At 47.6% G+C, this 16,739-nt stretch overlaps 6 protein-coding genes across 6 annotated transcripts; 4 read left to right on the forward strand and 2 right to left on the reverse strand.

Moving 5' to 3' along the window:
- Positions 1-634: 634 nt before the first annotated feature.
- Positions 635-1,927, forward strand: BHQ10_010179 (uncharacterized protein; the record flags this gene model as incomplete). The annotated part of the gene is made up of 1 exon (XM_040872780.1): positions 635-1,927. The coding sequence occupies one exon, from the start codon at positions 635-637 to the stop codon at positions 1,925-1,927; it is 1,293 nt and encodes a 430-aa protein (XP_040738681.1).
- A 173-nt stretch (positions 1,928-2,100) lies between these two features.
- Positions 2,101-4,113, reverse strand: BHQ10_010180 (uncharacterized protein; the record flags this gene model as incomplete). The annotated part of the gene is made up of 8 exons (XM_040872782.1): positions 2,101-2,437; positions 2,502-2,726; positions 2,783-3,011; positions 3,072-3,139; positions 3,194-3,456; positions 3,509-3,589; positions 3,639-3,740; positions 3,799-4,113. 8 exons carry the CDS (start codon positions 4,111-4,113, stop codon positions 2,101-2,103), a joined length of 1,620 nt encoding a protein of 539 aa, XP_040738682.1.
- Positions 4,114-5,364: 1,251 nt separating this feature from the next.
- Positions 5,365-6,313, forward strand: BHQ10_010181 (uncharacterized protein; the record flags this gene model as incomplete). Its single annotated transcript, XM_040872783.1, has 4 exons — positions 5,365-5,419; positions 5,480-5,556; positions 5,611-6,027; positions 6,089-6,313. The coding sequence occupies 4 exons, from the start codon at positions 5,365-5,367 to the stop codon at positions 6,311-6,313; spliced, it is 774 nt and encodes a 257-aa protein (XP_040738683.1).
- Positions 6,314-9,445: 3,132 nt separating this feature from the next.
- BHQ10_010182 (uncharacterized protein) lies at positions 9,446-11,064 on the forward strand (the record flags this gene model as incomplete). Its single annotated transcript, XM_040872784.1, has 4 exons — positions 9,446-9,652; positions 9,710-10,529; positions 10,617-10,763; positions 10,850-11,064. 4 exons carry the CDS (start codon positions 9,446-9,448, stop codon positions 11,062-11,064), a joined length of 1,389 nt encoding a protein of 462 aa, XP_040738684.1.
- Positions 11,065-12,141: 1,077 nt separating this feature from the next.
- Positions 12,142-12,843, reverse strand: BHQ10_010183 (uncharacterized protein; the record flags this gene model as incomplete). Its single annotated transcript, XM_040872785.1, has 2 exons — positions 12,142-12,232; positions 12,287-12,843. 2 exons carry the CDS (start codon positions 12,841-12,843, stop codon positions 12,142-12,144), a joined length of 648 nt encoding a protein of 215 aa, XP_040738685.1.
- A 1,908-nt stretch (positions 12,844-14,751) lies between these two features.
- BHQ10_010184 (uncharacterized protein) lies at positions 14,752-16,257 on the forward strand (the record flags this gene model as incomplete). Its single annotated transcript, XM_040872786.1, has 2 exons — positions 14,752-14,865; positions 14,932-16,257. The coding sequence occupies 2 exons, from the start codon at positions 14,752-14,754 to the stop codon at positions 16,255-16,257; spliced, it is 1,440 nt and encodes a 479-aa protein (XP_040738686.1).
- Positions 16,258-16,739: the final 482 nt, after the last annotated feature.

Below are 16,739 nucleotides of genomic sequence, written 5' to 3' on the forward strand. Positions count from 1 at the left end.
TCCCGGTCCAAGATTAGCTCAATTGGATTGGGGAAAGAGCAGTCCGGCAGCCCTGCACTGTGAACTCTTGATTGCTATCAAAAGGGTGGCTGGGGATCTGGCGCTACATAAACAAACATATACGCGTTCTGGGGTGAGATAACCATGATCCGGAGCACGTACAGTAGGTGTGTAGTTGCTAGATGCCAGGGTCTGATATTGACATTTGAATAGTTACAGAACTACTAGGTCTTCGTCCGCTGCAATAGCAATGTAGGCAGTCTGCCCAGATCACGGTGGCCAGGGTCGTGCTCTTCTACTCAAGGATTAAAAGCGGCGAATGGGTGAGCACTAAAACGGAAAAGAGAAGCCGCTTAGCGTCAGGAGAAATCAAGTACGTAGGCAGTTCTCCCTGACAATGCACATATTGTTATATACAAAGGGTCAGATAGGAAAATGGCCCAACCTCGACATCGTCCGTCGTATAGAAAGCACGTGATAAACGAGTTCCGTTAGAAAGAGATACCAAGACGTACTTGCTCACAAGAATCGCGCCATCGCTTAGCCGTTCGTATTTAAACAGGCACTTCTACCGTCTGTACTTCGAAGCGAGGTAATGCAGATTGCATCAATTCAGAGAGCAAAAAATTGAGTCATGAAAAGTTTCACAGCCTTCTTCCTCGCGATTGACGCGGCATTTGGAGCGACCGGTGTACTTCCTTTAACCGGGACACAAAATCCATTGCGGTTCTCACCTAACGGTCCGGCTGTCTCAAATACAATACTCGATCACATCGTTGACTCGAGTCCTCTGCTATCGTTCCACCGCGATATCGTAAAATTTCAATCCATCAGCGAGAATGAAGCTGACGTCGGTAATTACATTATACGATTTTTAGAGTCAAAGAACTTTACAGTTGTGAAGCAACATGTTTCGGCACAGGGTCCAGAGCGGTTCAATGTTTATGCTTACATTGGCAACAATTCCTCACCGGATGTCCTAGTCACGTCTCATATCGATACAGTGCCGCCATATGTGCCGTACCAACTGAGTTATCCTAATACCGACTCTGATGGTAAAATTGATAGACGAGCAGTTCGCATTCACGGCCGCGGCACAGTCGATGCCAAAGCCAGCGTGGCCGCCCAGATTTTTGCGGTCCTAGAAACACTACAACATACTGCTGATGCATCCCTCGCGCTGCTGTTTGTAGTTGGCGAAGAAAACAGCGGTGTGGGCATGAATACATTTTCTAATTCGAAATATAATGCACCGTCGCCAAACTCCTTCCAAACAATTATTTTCGGGGAGCCCACCGAACTGAACCTAGTCGCTGGTCACAAAGGTGGCTTTGGATTGACACTCACGGCGACGGGGAAAGCTGCACATTCAGGCTACCCGTGGCTTGGGCGAAACGCCATTTCGCTGCTGCTGCCGGTTGCAAGTCTCATTGAAAATCTGGGTAATGTTCCAGTCGAAGAAGGAGGTCTCCCAGGAAGCACCAAGTATGGAAATACGACGGTGAATCTGGGTCTTATACAAGGCGGCATTGCAGGCAACGTGGTACCAGCTTCGGCGCACGCGAGTTTCCTTGTGCGGCTGGCTTCGGAGACACCAGAGAAGGCGAAAAGTATCATATACAATGCTGTGCAGAATTTTACCGGTGGTAACCCTGACATTCAGGTGGTATTTTCGTCCAGCGGTACATCACCAGTGGACCTGGATGCCGATGTTGAAGGTTTCAATGTCACAACTGTCAACTACGGGACGGACATACCGCATTTGGCTGTTCATGAGAGAGCCGGTCAAAAGGTGAAGCGATATCTTTATGGGCCCGGAAGCATTCTCGTTGCGCACTCCGACATTGAAGCAATAGACGTTGGGGAACTGGAAGACGCCGTCAAGGGTTACCGCCAACTAATAGAACATGCATTGAACAGAGACTAAACTAGATAGAAATCAATCAATGATGACTGACCATAGGTAAATGCATTGATCGTTATGGGTTCTAGACTCTAATTGCGAACGAGCAAATGAATTGTAATTCAAGTCTACGTAGTAGTATACCTGTAACCGCTTCGCCCTTCCAGGTTGACAGGCCAAATTGCAAGCACTCGGCTTCATTCTTCCTTCCGTTCTCCCCTGTGAATATCAACATCGTCCAGGATTGCCTTATTTTCTTTTGCTGCGGCGATCCTTAATCTCTTGAGTCTGCGCGTATCTACATCGACGCGCCAAGTGAAAGTCCAGGTAATCAGGTTCATAACTATGGCCAATCCTATAAATCCCATTGCAATGCCAAATGAAGTTGTATAATGTGGCGCGTATCGCGAGTTGAAAAGCTGAGACCCGACCGCGCCGCCGATTTGACCGTAACTATTTGCAAAAGCGATGGCGAAGGCAGACCCAGTGGCACCTTCGGTTGATTGAACACGCCACGGCCACATCAAGATATACCTAATGAAAATCAGTATAAGCATTCATGTCAAGCACTCAGGCCAAGAATATCATAAAAACGTACCAGGCTGTCGAGAAACCACCTGCAATAACCGTGGCAGCATATACACCTCCAGAACTTGGGAATGTGTACAGGACTGCATAACAAGCTAGAATCACAATCATGAAGCCCAAGGGAATCGCTGGCTGTGGAATCCTGCCGGTATCCGCTATGATACCAAAAATGATAGTTAAGATCACAGCGAGGACCGCAGGCGGGATGTTTAGAAGCTGCGTTCGTGCAAGGGAACTATCAAATATTTAGTATGATTTCAAACACCTGACAAGTAGCTTGGATGAACTTACGTGAATCCCAGTTCTGCAATGACAGTTGGTTGGTAAAAGCTGAGTCCTGTCGTTCCAACAGTGTAAAATGCCCAACAGAGCAAGAAAAGCCACACTCGCTTGTTCTTTAAGGTGGTGATGAGCTCTTTCAGATCGAAATTGGACTCCGCGGCACGAGGCGCGTTGCTGGGTAGTCGTGCTTGCACGAAGCTCTTTTCTCGATCAGAAAGCCATGAAGCCGTGGCAGGAACTGCAGTGTTAGGATTAAGGTTAGCCCTTTTCAGAAATTGTCATGATGAGATGAACATACAATCAGGAAGAAAGAAATATGTCGCGATCCCTAGAAGAATGGTTATAATACCCTCGGTAAGAATGAGCCTGCATTATGCATTAGTGAAATGCTTTGATGCAATGGAGAGAGGAAGTTCTGACCATTTCCAGCCAGATAGACCTCCAGCTGTAACGCCGTTGAAAGCAAAAGCAAGAACACCACTAATCACAGCGCTGAAATTTCCCAGCATCGTCACAAGGACAATTCGGGGAGCCAATTCGTCGGGTCGATACCAGTAACATAACATAAGCAGTATTCCAGGCCATAGACCGGCCTCGAGCAGACCGAGAAAAAAGCGGACTGCATAGAGACCTTGTTTGTTGGTGACTGCTGCATGACAGCACAAAACGATTCCCCAGGTAGTCTGATAAAAAAAATTAGAGAACGTATTCTCAAAACATAGGTAGGATGCCCACCATTATTCGAGCTAGCCAGACAGAAGGTCGGAATTTCTTGAGGAGTAAATTGGACGGCGCCTCCGCTAAGATGTAAGGAATCTGTTTCCTGTCAGTAATACTCTGGCTAGCTTCGAAGGATTGTCCGTACATAGTACATAGTAGTCACGAGATTGTACTCGTTGGCCGTCATATGAAGTTCAGTAATGATATTATGCGACGTTCCTTTATCCATGACACGGGCGTTGGAAACCTGATCCCACCAGTAAATAGATGCCCTGTTTGAGATGAGCCAAGGATGGAAAACATACATTCGTAAAGTCAACACTTTTGAGCATATACATCAACGACAGGAGCGGAATCAATCGCCAGTCAATTCTGCGAAGCAACTTCTTCTCCTCAACATTACTTAGGATTACGCGCGCCCCCATGAGGGTCGCATTGAACCCGGAGATTGAATCGGAATCATCGTACTCCACCAGGCCGTCCTCATTACCAGTTCGTTCGACAAGATGCAGATGCTCTTTTCCGGGTACAGGATGCTCGTCAATTCCCGTGCTTACAGCCTTGGAGGTTGCACTCTGGGAAACGGCCTCGATTTTCTCAGAAGTCTCGGGCGGAGACATGGTCGGAGATGCTGTGTGTTGATAGTATCGGAGTAAATAAGGCGCTGGGATAAAAGACGGGGTTTACGTATCAAGATTTATACAGTAATTGGCAGATCATTTTTGTATACATCTGTGGAGTAAGGGACTTCGAAAAGATGAATCGCAATAAAACTGTCACATGGCATCATGCATTTCGTTATCGCTAGCAGTGATATTTAAGTGGCTATCGCGGTTTTTTCGTGTATATCCGTTGGTACCTAGCGATATAGCGTTGAGGACTTTCTGCAAAGGTATCACGCCATTCATCAGGTAGCACAAGAGACTAGTTTGCAGTGTGCTCTGTACCCCGTGCCCGCGGTGTCAGCGCATGTAAGGAGGCGAGCCAGATAAAGGAATAGCTTCATCAAAATATGCGAAGTAAATTATCGCCATTTCGTTCATTGTATGGGAGAGAGAGATATTGTCAAAGAAGGTGGGATCCGTGAAGAACGCTGCACCGGAAATAGCTTTATCAATGCCAAAACCCCTCATTGGGAGCCGCTCCGGAGTGTAGGTACGAGATAGAGGGACTCGGGATCTGTTCTCGACACTCCGTATCGCTGCTTTAATGATTCTACGATCATGTCTAAGCAGTTAGTAAGGCGACTCTGGGTCTCGAAAGTTGATTCCAAACAAACCGTTATTTGATTGTGCTTATCTGATATCGTTGCTAAGTCTCCACAAGCAGACACCGAGTCAAAACTTTATTATAGCGTATTTTCGTTGTGACTGTTCATTGTTCATTGCTCCGCACTGACTGAGTGAGGAGTGAAGCCTTTGCTCTGTTTTTCCACATTGCCTGACTCAAGTGCACAATTGTTGATGGTGACCTACGTTTGAATGTCAGTCACTACTCGAAACTCCAGCATTTTCTGTCTATTTGCAGCACCGCTGATAAGGCAATGGCCATATTGTTGCAGTCCAGGAGAACAGTCAAAAGTCGGACCTAATCAATTTTCTGGCTTCATGGAACCTGCGTCAGTGCAAAATGTGTGTCGAAACACAATGTATGAGTCCGTTACGTACATGGGACTGAAAAACAGCCATATATTGGAAGCAATATTCCAAGCGGGGCACATGTGCAGTCAAAACGCGAGGAGTTGCGGAACGGAGGGATATTTTCGCTGACTCACAGATTGACTCACTTATTCAATCACCAGCAATTTTTTACACACTGCAGTACAAATACAACCCGAAACACAGACATTGAACAAACCAAGCAACATCACCATGGTCACTCAAACGCCAGATATACACTTCGTCGGCACCTATACACGATATTCCAGTAAGCTTACCAATCTGGACCTCAACAGAATTGTTGAAATCTGGTGCTGATCCGGTACAGGTTGGACGAGTCGTGTGGAGGCTGTCTTAGAGTATTTCAAAATCGCACACACTCGCCAATTCGTGAAGCTTTCTGATGTATTATCTCCAAAATATCGACGACGGTGTAGCAGAACTCTAATTGATGCATAGGTAAAATCGATTTCGCCCACCGGATTGGTTCCTTTCGTGGAATGCCGCTCTCTCAGCGATGATGTGAAAATTTGCGACTCCCTCGCTATTTGCGAATTTTTGGCAGAGTCGTACCCAGAACTGCACCTGTGGCCCCGTGATCGCCAATTGAGAGCCTTGGCTCGAAGCAGCGCTGCTCAGATGCATTCCGGCTTCACTGCACTTCGAAATTCGTTCCCCACAAACTTCCTGGGAAAATACACGGGTAACGTACCAATCAGTGAAGACGCTCACAAGGACATTGTAAAAATGCTCAACCTCTGGGATTCCGCTCGCACAGCTACGAAAGAGCGGCTTGCTGTACTTGGCGAAGCCGATGAGGGATTCCTGTATGGAGGCTTCAGCATCGCTGATGCTTTCTTCTGGCCGGTTTTGATCGTAAGTGACGATTTTCATACTGTCGATTCCATCGTTAGAGCACCCAATTGACTTGAATCAGCGATTCCGCTCTTATAATCTACCATTGGAAAGTGCTAGTGCCGACGTACTGCGCTGGATGGCGAAGGTTTGGAATGACCCCGTTTTCAAGGGACTAGCTCAACGCTATCATGAGCAAGCGAAGGATCCAGAGACTCGAATTGAGCATTATGACGACATATTTCGTGGACAAGACGATGTTCAATACAGCCTGTTTCCCGAAAACTGGAAGTTTCCCTATGCTTGAGACTGATCGCAAGAGGTTAGGCAATCAGGGAGTGGTTGACAATGGCCTACCGTCGGCGTAGGTATATAAACGAGGTTTGAAGCCCGCTTTATTGACCAGAGGCAGCCCTAATTTAGTGGAGATATTCGCCCCTAGTAGAAGCATACTAGGCTAGAATTGGTCATCATGAAAAAATGGAGATGTAAAATCGGGCTTCAGGATATAGACTCAATTACATAAACAACATATGAGTAGTAATAGTCCATTAACAGCTCCTTGAAATTTGGTGTATTGCCATCGTGTTCCTAGATTGCCACGCTTCTAAGGCCCCTTCTCCTTCATCTCAAGCCTTCAACCCAGAATCATCTTACGCCGAACATAACACGCACAAGTCATCAATCGGGTCACAAAGGTCATCAAATATTCTCGATCCAGGTGTCGGCCTCGAGGCAGACATACCGTATCACATCTTAACAGGGCTATTTTCAACAACGTCGCCTTCAACGATCAATCGCAGACGCCTCGCCCAATCCTTCCGTCCCGACTTCGCAATCAGCTCATCTGCCATATCTCGTCTTCGGTAGGACTTCTTCGGTTTTCTCTTGACCTGTATCTTTCTGCTATATATATACATTGCTCGATTGGTGATATTTGCGAGGAACAATCATGCCGGAGAGAGCACAAATATGATGAGAAGAATGAGTTGACTAGATGTGTTGATGTCGCTTACCAAGGGCGGTGACATATGATCTAGGAATGGCTTCCGACTGACTTTGGCCCTGCAGCCAATCATCTTGTACTGCTATGAACCCCAGATTGCGCCATGTAAGCCGTCAGAGGTAACTAGCCGTCAGATACCCTGCCGAAGTACCGCTCTTTATCATTATCTAGTACTTGTGTCGTTATAACTCATGTATGTTGGTATAGTCAACTAGGCCAAGAAGTCTCCCCGCATAGTAGATGATCTACTACGGTATGCTTACAGTAGATGACTCATTCTCTGCTATCTTTCCAGGTCAGGTGGTCAGGTCAGGTAGTACTGCTCTTATGCTGAAAAGCATGATTGGACTTGGTGTCTTCAACAATCGACAGTCTGGGTATAATTCCAGGGATGATCTACCTATGCACTATTGCTGCTATCACCACATGGTTCGAATACATGGTTGGCGTTTTCAGGATATCCCATCCTTCGGTGTACAACACCGACGATGTCGGCCTGTTAATTTTTGGCCGTGTCGGGAGGGAAGTGATGTAGATGGTGTTTTTTCTTTGTCAGTGGCACCTGTCGCTTTATGAATATTTTCTTCTTTCCACACATGTTGCTGATCAAAAGTAGATACACCGCTGTCTCCGTCGCCATCGCTGCCATTATTGGGTCTATTCTTGGAAACATTCGTACACTCAGCCGAGTTTCATGGTTGGCATTGGTGAACTTAATATATATTATTATGAGTACAAGTGGATACAAAGTCTGTCCGTACGCAGAATCGGATACTTATATTTCCTTGCCCTGGTTCTCTGTGTTACGACTGCTGTGGGTGTTGAGTCGTCCCTTTGCGGGATCTACTATGAACAAAGTCTCATACGGCATTTGCTCTCCCTGGCTTGGTTGTCAACACTGGTTTGATCATTCATCTAAACTTGCCCGTGCGTACCGCATACTCTATCCATATGCTTATGCGATTAAAGCTAATAAAAATATGCAAATCTTTGCCAGGATAATATTTGTTCGTGTCTTTCGAGACTCGAAGCACGTTCTGACAATGAGAGAAGTGTAATAGCATCAAACTTTTGGTCAGTCGTTGTCGAATGGTCCGGGATGCCGGGCAGTGTATAACACCGGTCTTGAGATATGACTCGGAAATTTGGGAACAGAAGAAGACACAGAGAGCGATCTATCGAAATAGAGAGTCTGCAATTCTCAAAAGGAGGAGGAGGAGTCTAAACCTCCTTCTCGGGGGTCGAAGTGTACGTACGTAGGAAGTCAAAAAGAAATTATGGAGAGCGATCTAGACCTCAGTCAGGGACCCAGCCGAATTCCGTCACTCAGAACGCCTCGTCTTGGCTGGCCCACTCTTCTTATTCTGAGAATAGGTCAGACTTAGGACAGTGGTGTCAATAAAGGTGAATATCCATAAAAAATTTAAGACGAAATAAAAGAAGAGGTGTAACCTGCCAATTGTGCGAACATTGACAGTTGATGACACTCGACCGGGATGCAACTTTGTCACCTCCAGAGACGTAAGACAAGGGGCCGAATCGATCTGCAACGTCCTTAGTACGTACTCCACCAGCCCACTCTCATCTTAAAATAACACGAGACTTTTTTGGATGGTGTGGTCGGAAAAGTCGGACAGGATTTACACTTGTGTGATGTTCGGTCGACGTTTGTTCAGATCCGATCGACTGGACGGATGGATGGATGGATGGAGGTGTACGTGGTCGGCCGGATGAGATCGAGTCATTGGCTGTTCCAGGGGTGCGTTGTTCCTGGATCTGGCTGTAAATTTGGGTCGTGGTCAGGAACCAGCTGCCAACAAATCCTTTCGTCCATAGTCATAGCAGAGGCCGTAAGAAAGAGTCTTATGTCACCGTGCTGCGTACTCCTTCATTAGATTATTACGAAGAATCATAATAAATTGACCGAGTGTTGACAGCAGAGGTCAATGCTGACTGTCATCGGTAAAAGAAATACCAATATTACGCGTGTCTCACACGGTGTTCCTGCATAAAGGCGTATGTACCGAAACAATGTTTCAGTGGCAAAGCAGGGGATCCGCTTTGTGGCTCTTTATGGTTAGCCACAGCCGCTCTGCCCAATTATAGTCTGTATAATAAACCCACTGATGATGTAGCCTTGCTTCTGATTGGCCGTGTTCAGCGTGGCTGTACCGTGGAGCGGATACTCCCTTTCCTCTGCAACTGTCTCATATCCTGACTCTCTCTCTCTTCCTTCCGGCTCTCATTACTCTTTCACTCTTTCTACATCTTCCTCCACGACAATTTGAATTTCTTTCTTTCCTAACAAACTTTCGTTTTTGACTTCATTTCAAGTCACATACTTTCGCTTATTTTCGACACTCTCACTTGTACCGCCGATTATTTTCCTGATTTTCTCGCACATTCGTTAGACAATACTACAACATATACAAAATGCCTATCAACATGCAACTCATCAACGCCTTGGCCGTGGCCATGTCGGTCTCGCCTGCTGCTGCTGCTATCAAGGGTTTCAACTACGGCTCGACTTTCAACGATAACTCCGTCAAGGTGCAGTCGGATTTCGAGTCGGAGTTCAAGACTGCTGCCGGTTTGGTAGGAGCCGAGGACTTTACTAGTGCTCGTTTGTACACTATGATTGTACGCGACCTTTTTAAATAACAAATCGATTGGAGATGAAGACTAACAGCTCTGTAGCAAGGTGGAACTACCAACACCCCCATTTCCGCCATTCCCGCCGCCATTGCAACCAACACAACTCTTCTCCTCGGTCTCTGGGCCTCAGGTGACACTTTCGACAACGAGGTCGCTGCCTTAAAGTCCGCCATCTCCCAGTACGGATCTGATTTTGCCAGCTTGGTTGTCGGTATCTCCGTCGGTAGTGAGGATCTTTACCGTAACTCCCCCACTGGTATCGCCGCCAGCGCCGGTATTGGCAAGAACCCCGACGACATTGTCAACGACATCAAGACCGTCCGATCCACTATCTCCGGCACAGGCCTTGCTGATGTCCCCGTCGGCCACGTCGACACCTGGACTGCATGGTACAACTCCTCCAACAATGCCGTTATTGAGGCTGTCGACTGGCTCGGTCTCGATGCCTACCCTTACTTCCAGAACACCCAGTCAAACGACATCACCAGCGGAAAGTCTCTCTTCCAGGACGCCATCAATAAGGTCAACACTGCCTCCAACAACAAGGCTCTCTGGGTCACTGAGACTGGCTGGCCCGTCAGCGGTGACAAGGAGAACTTGGCCGTTGCCTCTACCGATAACGCAAAGACTTACTGGGACGAAGTTGGCTGTGGCTTGCTTTTCGACAAGGTCAACACTTACTGGTACATCCTCCAGGATGCTGGAAAGACAACCCCCAGCCCCAGTTTCGGTCTCGTCGGTTCTGAGCTCACCACCACTCCTCTCTACAACTTGACCTGCCCGGCTGTTGTTTCCTCCTCCACTTCTGCTACAAGCTCTGCTACTTCCACTGGTTCTTCTGGATCCACTGGTAGCGCTACCGGTACAGTTCCTTTTCTTCCGTAGCCCCTTTCCTTTTCCTCTGTAGACTTGCCTCTTCCCCAGGAAACTATGTCTAACCAGACATCAGGCTCCGCCACCTCTTCTCCTACTTCCGTTCCTGCCTCTAACGCTACCGGCACTCCCACCGGCACTGCTACTGGCGTTGCTTCTGGAACTGCTACCAGCTCTGCCACGGGTACTGCCACCGGATTTTCCACCGGCGCTGCCTCAACAGGTGCATCCCACCCTCACTCCCTCTCTTACTTTCTCCCTACCTTCTTCGTCCCTTCCATGAATGACTCGACTAATCTGAATAAACAGGCACCTCCACCCCCACTGGCACCCCCGGCGCCTCCGGTACTTCCACTCCCACCGGCACCCCTGGCTCAGCAACCACTCCCGCCGGCGCAACCGGCACCCACGCTTCAGGCACCTCGTCCAGCACCTCCCCCGCCTTCACCGGCGCCGCCAACACCGTCTCTGCTTCTGTGACCGGTATCGTCGCTGCCATCTTCGCTGCCGTCGTTGCTTTCTAAATCCAGCCTTTCAAGCCATTTGAATATACATTTCAACACATGGTGTATATTGTTTTCGGAAAGAGATGTAGATGTGAATGAGAACGTTGGACTTATATTAGATTGTTGTGGCTTKTCTGTTTGCAATTGAACATTTTGTTATTTTATTTGGGAATAATTGGGTGTATCTTGACCACTTACGTACCTATATTTTTTTTGGGAAATTCCTGTTATTACACTTTTCGACGTATTTACTTACAATTCCATTACCTCCTAAAAGTTTACTCGTCGAGATTATCATGAGTATATGTCTACGTAACTGCGTAGTGCAGAGCTGCCCTTGCTCTAGCGTGCCCTGCTCTACATGAGCAAGATCTTAAAAGTGCATGTGCCAGATATGTACTGATACATTCTCTACGTAATATCATTGTGGAGAGACAAGAGGACTCGTGGAATGTTTTCTGTAATGATGTGTATCAATGGACTACCCCGATTGACGGCTCGGTGCCCTGGTGATAAGCAAAAAATTCAAAATCACAATGGTATAAAAATGTACCATGTGTAGACAATTCGTTGCCGAAAATTGTCGACTACTGAGAGGATATAGCCAAAGAGAGGAAAGAATAGCAAAAGGTATCGATCGACATGTCGTTTATAAAATAATGAGATGAGAGAAAAGACAGTGCTGACTGCCTGATGCCCAAAAGAAGAAAAAGTACAGTACGCCCGTCAGAGAAAAAGCTGTATAATTTTGCAAAAATGGAAACAGAACGCTGTCAATCGAGATCGATGTAGAGGTCAGAATGCCGAAATGCCGAAGGAGAAATGAAAAATGCGATGGTAGAAGTTTTTGGGATAAAGGCGTCGAGCAAAGATGCCACTCGTATTAATGCGTAATGGTACGCGGTAAGCTGGTGGCATCAATTCTGTGCCATCATCCATGCTCTATGTTTTTGTACCTCCTCAGGTACCCCGGGTATAAATGATCTTCCAAAGAAAGGCAAAAGTCGATACTTCAAGTACGACCAACCCATGTTGTACATATTCAAAGCCAGACGCCGAACGAAATGAACAAGTCATGACAAGTAGGTAGAGAAATTAAGGCATGATGGGTATCAAAATCTCGCCGTCGGGTAATGGACCGCACCATCCGTAGTTGTCGCATCTGCACTGTTCCAGACGAGGACAGCTGATGATAGATATTAGCATCAAAAAAGATATTGGGCAGAAACAAATTACTTACTCGACTGGCTCCCGGCCAAACAAGACATGCCAAATCTTCTCAATCGTCCAGCCGATACCATAACTATCGGTGAAATCCGTCGTCGCCGCCCACGTCAAGATACGCTCGTAATCTTCACGAGGCCTAGAGCGAATCTGATCTCTTGTCACCACGAACTGTCCACAGCACAAGTGTCCAACGACCTGTGGGACCTGATCCATGGGTATTTGGAGAAGATACGAGTAAAGCTCGAAAAATTTGTCGGACACGTAGGCATATTCGTCGTCAACGGGTTCGCGATGGACCGGAATCAGAGTGTTGGGGCAGCCTGGTATACCCGTGCAACGTAAGTTGACAAATCCATTTGCATCCACCGACTCATATCGTAGGAAACGGAGGGCGGTCGTGGTTTTGGGACCAAAGAGTTCGTTGTGCCATTGGTCATCATTGGCGTGAACGAAGATGGTGTAGGGAGGGAGTTGATCGTAGTTGGTGACGATATAAGTCAAGTAGGCGGCCGCTTCGTGACCCATGGTGGTGTGAGGGACGAGGAAGCCTTCTTCGGGTTCGGGGTCCATGGTATAAACAAATGGTTTGCAGATACTAGACAAGTCAGCCCCGCAGAGACATTTGGAGCCAGCAAACGTACTATTCTTCGCAAAAAGGATGTAGCCAGTCGATATTCTCCCCCCGTGTCTTGGCTACTACAATACTTCGGTCCTCGACCGTCCAATTCCTGCTTTGTGTCATGAAATGAGGATTCGTCGGGAGGAGCATGTCTGCCACTGTCAGTTTGAGTACCTCGCAAGACGGGTGATTCACAAACCTCGCGCGACATGATTATTAAACGGCATCCAGTTATAGACCGAACAAAAATGAAGAACCGCGCAAGCAACGATCAAACATTTGAACAGTGTCGATAACCGCGACCGATGCGAATGATCTCTGAACGAGGCCATGGTGGAGGGGCAATGCCTTGTGATCTATTCCCAAACCGAGATTTCCCAACCCCGATGGTGAAATGAGAGTTCGATAAGGATCCGACAGCTTAGCGAACGTGGATTGCGGACATAACTGGGATGAGATCGGATGAAGAGGAGTAACGATGCTGTGTAGGTGATTATTGAACGAGAGACGGCCGGTCGGTAGTCGGGCTAGGAATAATCGACGATCAACAATCGACTACGATAGGTATTGTACAGCTGCAGATAGCGATATGGAGGAAGAAGAAGTCCAAAGAGATTCGCTCAGCGAGGAAAAAGGAAGAGATCTTGGTTGGCTGGCTGGCGGTGAAGTGAAGTGCAGCTTGAGATCTGTAAGGTAGTCTGTGCCCTGTACTGTGCCCTCAAATGTATGTATTAGTTGTCCTTGCCACCGCAGGCTCAGGGGAGATAACGGCAGCTGCGACGGGGCTGTATTTCTGTAATTCTCTTTTCAGGCTTAGCGCGCCGTCGTGGTACCTGTCTTCTTGGCGCCAAGCAGACATGGGCTATAAGACAAGACTTTGCCAAGAGCAAACTAGGCTTGTATGGCGTACTACTACGTATGGTGATCCACGAATAACTTATTCAGCAAGAAGTCATTAAGAACGACACTGCGACGGGGTATCTCGGCGCGCTGTATGGGACACACAGTTCGGAGTCCTGTTAGTTGTACTTAGTGTAGACGGAATACTCGGATTGCGTACACCACTTTATTTTGCAACCCGTAATTGGACCGTATTACCATAAGGGCGACGTACTACGTAGTACCTGGCCAGAAAACGGCCCGCACCCCATTTGGGCTTGGCGTGTGTCGAGGATAGTCACTGTATCTTGGCGGCGTCTATGGTGCGTGGCCCCAGGCCTTGTGGGTCTGTCGTCACGCTATCTATACTCCCCCAGTCTGGCTCGCTGCGTATTCGGTCAATCTTGCTCTAGTATTTTTCATTCTGCATTGCATGTATTGTACTGATTCCCAGCAATCAAAGCGCCACGCCCACTAATCGGGATCTGGTCTAGCAATCGACGATCTCTATTTTTGATAGTATTCATGCATACAGCGAGTATGGTAACGTACTTTCGTACTGATACAGTACGACGTACGTGGTACAAGCACACGATGCTCCTAAGTCCCCCCGAAATCCCCACCGCTCCTCTCTGTCTTGCGCCCCTCAGCGTGTCGGCACTGGAGCCAATTTGTTCTGCTAAGCACTCTGTCCGTACCTCTCCATCTACTGTATCTACGTCTATCGTTTATGGATTCTGAATCTAGTCCTCTCCGATTCTCGAGTCTCGATCTCACGCCCCTGAGTACCTCTTTCTTCTTCCATCCGTTGACGAAAACCTTCACTGTTCTTGCCCATGGTATCAGTCTCTCGTTAAATCTAATGACCTAATCTGGATTAATTTCGTCGTCGCTCGTTGACAGCCATCCGTTACTATCCGGATATTTTGATATTTTTTCGTTATCTTTTCATTGACAATATTCTGGCTTGTTTTGCATAAATGTCGGAGCAATTCTCCTACTCCCGATTATGGGAGAGCATTCCTAATGCACTGCCATGGCAGAGCAAAGATGGTCTGAAAGGCGATCCTCGAAAGACCGTCAAATGGATTGATGTATGCTCCCCGACCTGCAGTGTTGACTTGCAGGTGACCTCGTTTGTGCTAATAACCTCGTGATAGGGCCTCCGTGGTTTTGCTTCGGTTCTGGTTGTAGCTACCCATCTTGCCCGTGCATGGGATTACGATTTATTCGCTCCTCGAAGCAACCCAGATGTCCCACCCCGATTACTGCAACAAATCGTTCTGCGAATCCCCTGGCAAGGCCGTATCGGTGTCACCATCTTTGCTTTTCTGACTGGATATGTCTGCGCCCTCAAGCCCATGAAACAAGCCCGCGCGGGCGATGCCAACGGCGCCTTTCTGACTGTCGCCAAATCCGCTTTCCGCCGTCCGCCTCGTCTCGTTTTCCCGGCTACGATTGCGATGTGCATTTCATGGACGCTTGCTCAGTTTGGTGCATACACGGTTGGAAACAGATGTGACTCGTCGTGGACTCGAGATGCCTCGCCAGACCTTGCTGATACCTTGTGGGAGGAGATCACACGGTTGTTCCGGAACTTTCTGGTTGCCTGGACCAACACCGATTATAACGTGCATATGGTCTACGACGAACATCAGTGGGCCCTGCTACCGCTGTTGAAGTGCTCCATGCTCATCTACATTGTTTCATTTGCCACGATTCTATGCAAATATCGCTGGCGTCTGCTCATCTGTGTGTTGCTCGTTGCCTACTTCCACCAAGACGGCAAACTCGACCGCGAAACCTTCCAGATTCAAGCTTTGTACGGCATGATCCTCAGCGACCTGTCTTATGAACAAAGATACAAGAGTTTGTTGCAAAGTGAGACTTACCGTTGGCCCCGCCGCCTGGTCGCCTTTGCATTATTTGCGGGCGGTCTAATTGTCTGCTCCTATCCCGGTGAACATCCCGAATGGGCCGGCTGGTCTAACCGTATGTTTGAATGGGCTACATACCTTTTCCCTCTTGGCAGCAACTACGGTAAACGCTGGACCGCCGTCGGCATAGACATGATCATCATGTCAATCTTCCTGACCAACTGGTCCAAGGAGTTTTTGTCTAGCCCCGTTCTTCTCTGGTTCGGCAAGCAAAGTTTCGCTGTCTACCTCATTCACGGCACTCTGCTGCGTACCGTCTTGGTCTGGATGATCTACGGTATCAGCGGCGAACCCTGGGTTTGGACTCAAGACCCCGAAGGAAACCCCGTTCCTCCGCCTTGGCTGCCTCGTCGCGCACCTTGGGTGTTTGCCGTTAGCATTCCATGCTGGCTCGTACTATTGTATTCCTGTGCCGTAGCGTGGACTACTTATGTCGACCCATTCTGTGCTCGTCTCACGCAACGTATTGAAAAGGCTTTTTTCGATAACGCAGATGAGAAGGGGCCTGAGTTGATTCCCATGGCCACCCGCCCGATGCCGACCGCTTAGGGGGCCATTTAATATATCGAGCAACCCATATCATCTTCGATCCGGCGCTTGCGATTGCGACATAATGTGAAATATGCGATTGATTTGTTTTATCTGCGTGGGACATTGGACATATCGTCTTCACTCTTTCTTTTTCTCTATTCATTTTACTCGGTATATATCTGACCTACTTTCAGCGAAAGTATGTCTTCGTTTCGATGAATCGTCTTTCTGTTTCCATTTTCTAACCTATGTACACAACCAATGGTGTGGATGGTGTTTGCTCTTGTTTTTTTCCCTCAAGTGAGAAGTGTCTACACCTTGCATAAGCGTCTCCTATTTCCTACTTTATCTTGTATCTGTTACCGGTGTTTATAAATAGGTTGTTTATGTACATATATCCAAACCTGGAAATTTATATCATTCACATGATTATCTGCAACAATCTATCCGACCCCAATATTTGTTTCAAGATCGTCCCTGATAATTGCATCAATGTCACC

This window comes from Talaromyces amestolkiae, assembly GCF_001896365.1.
Source record: "Talaromyces amestolkiae strain CIB chromosome Unknown scaffold30.1, whole genome shotgun sequence".
In the NCBI taxonomy this organism is placed as follows: Eukaryota; Fungi; Ascomycota; class Eurotiomycetes; order Eurotiales; family Trichocomaceae; genus Talaromyces; species Talaromyces amestolkiae.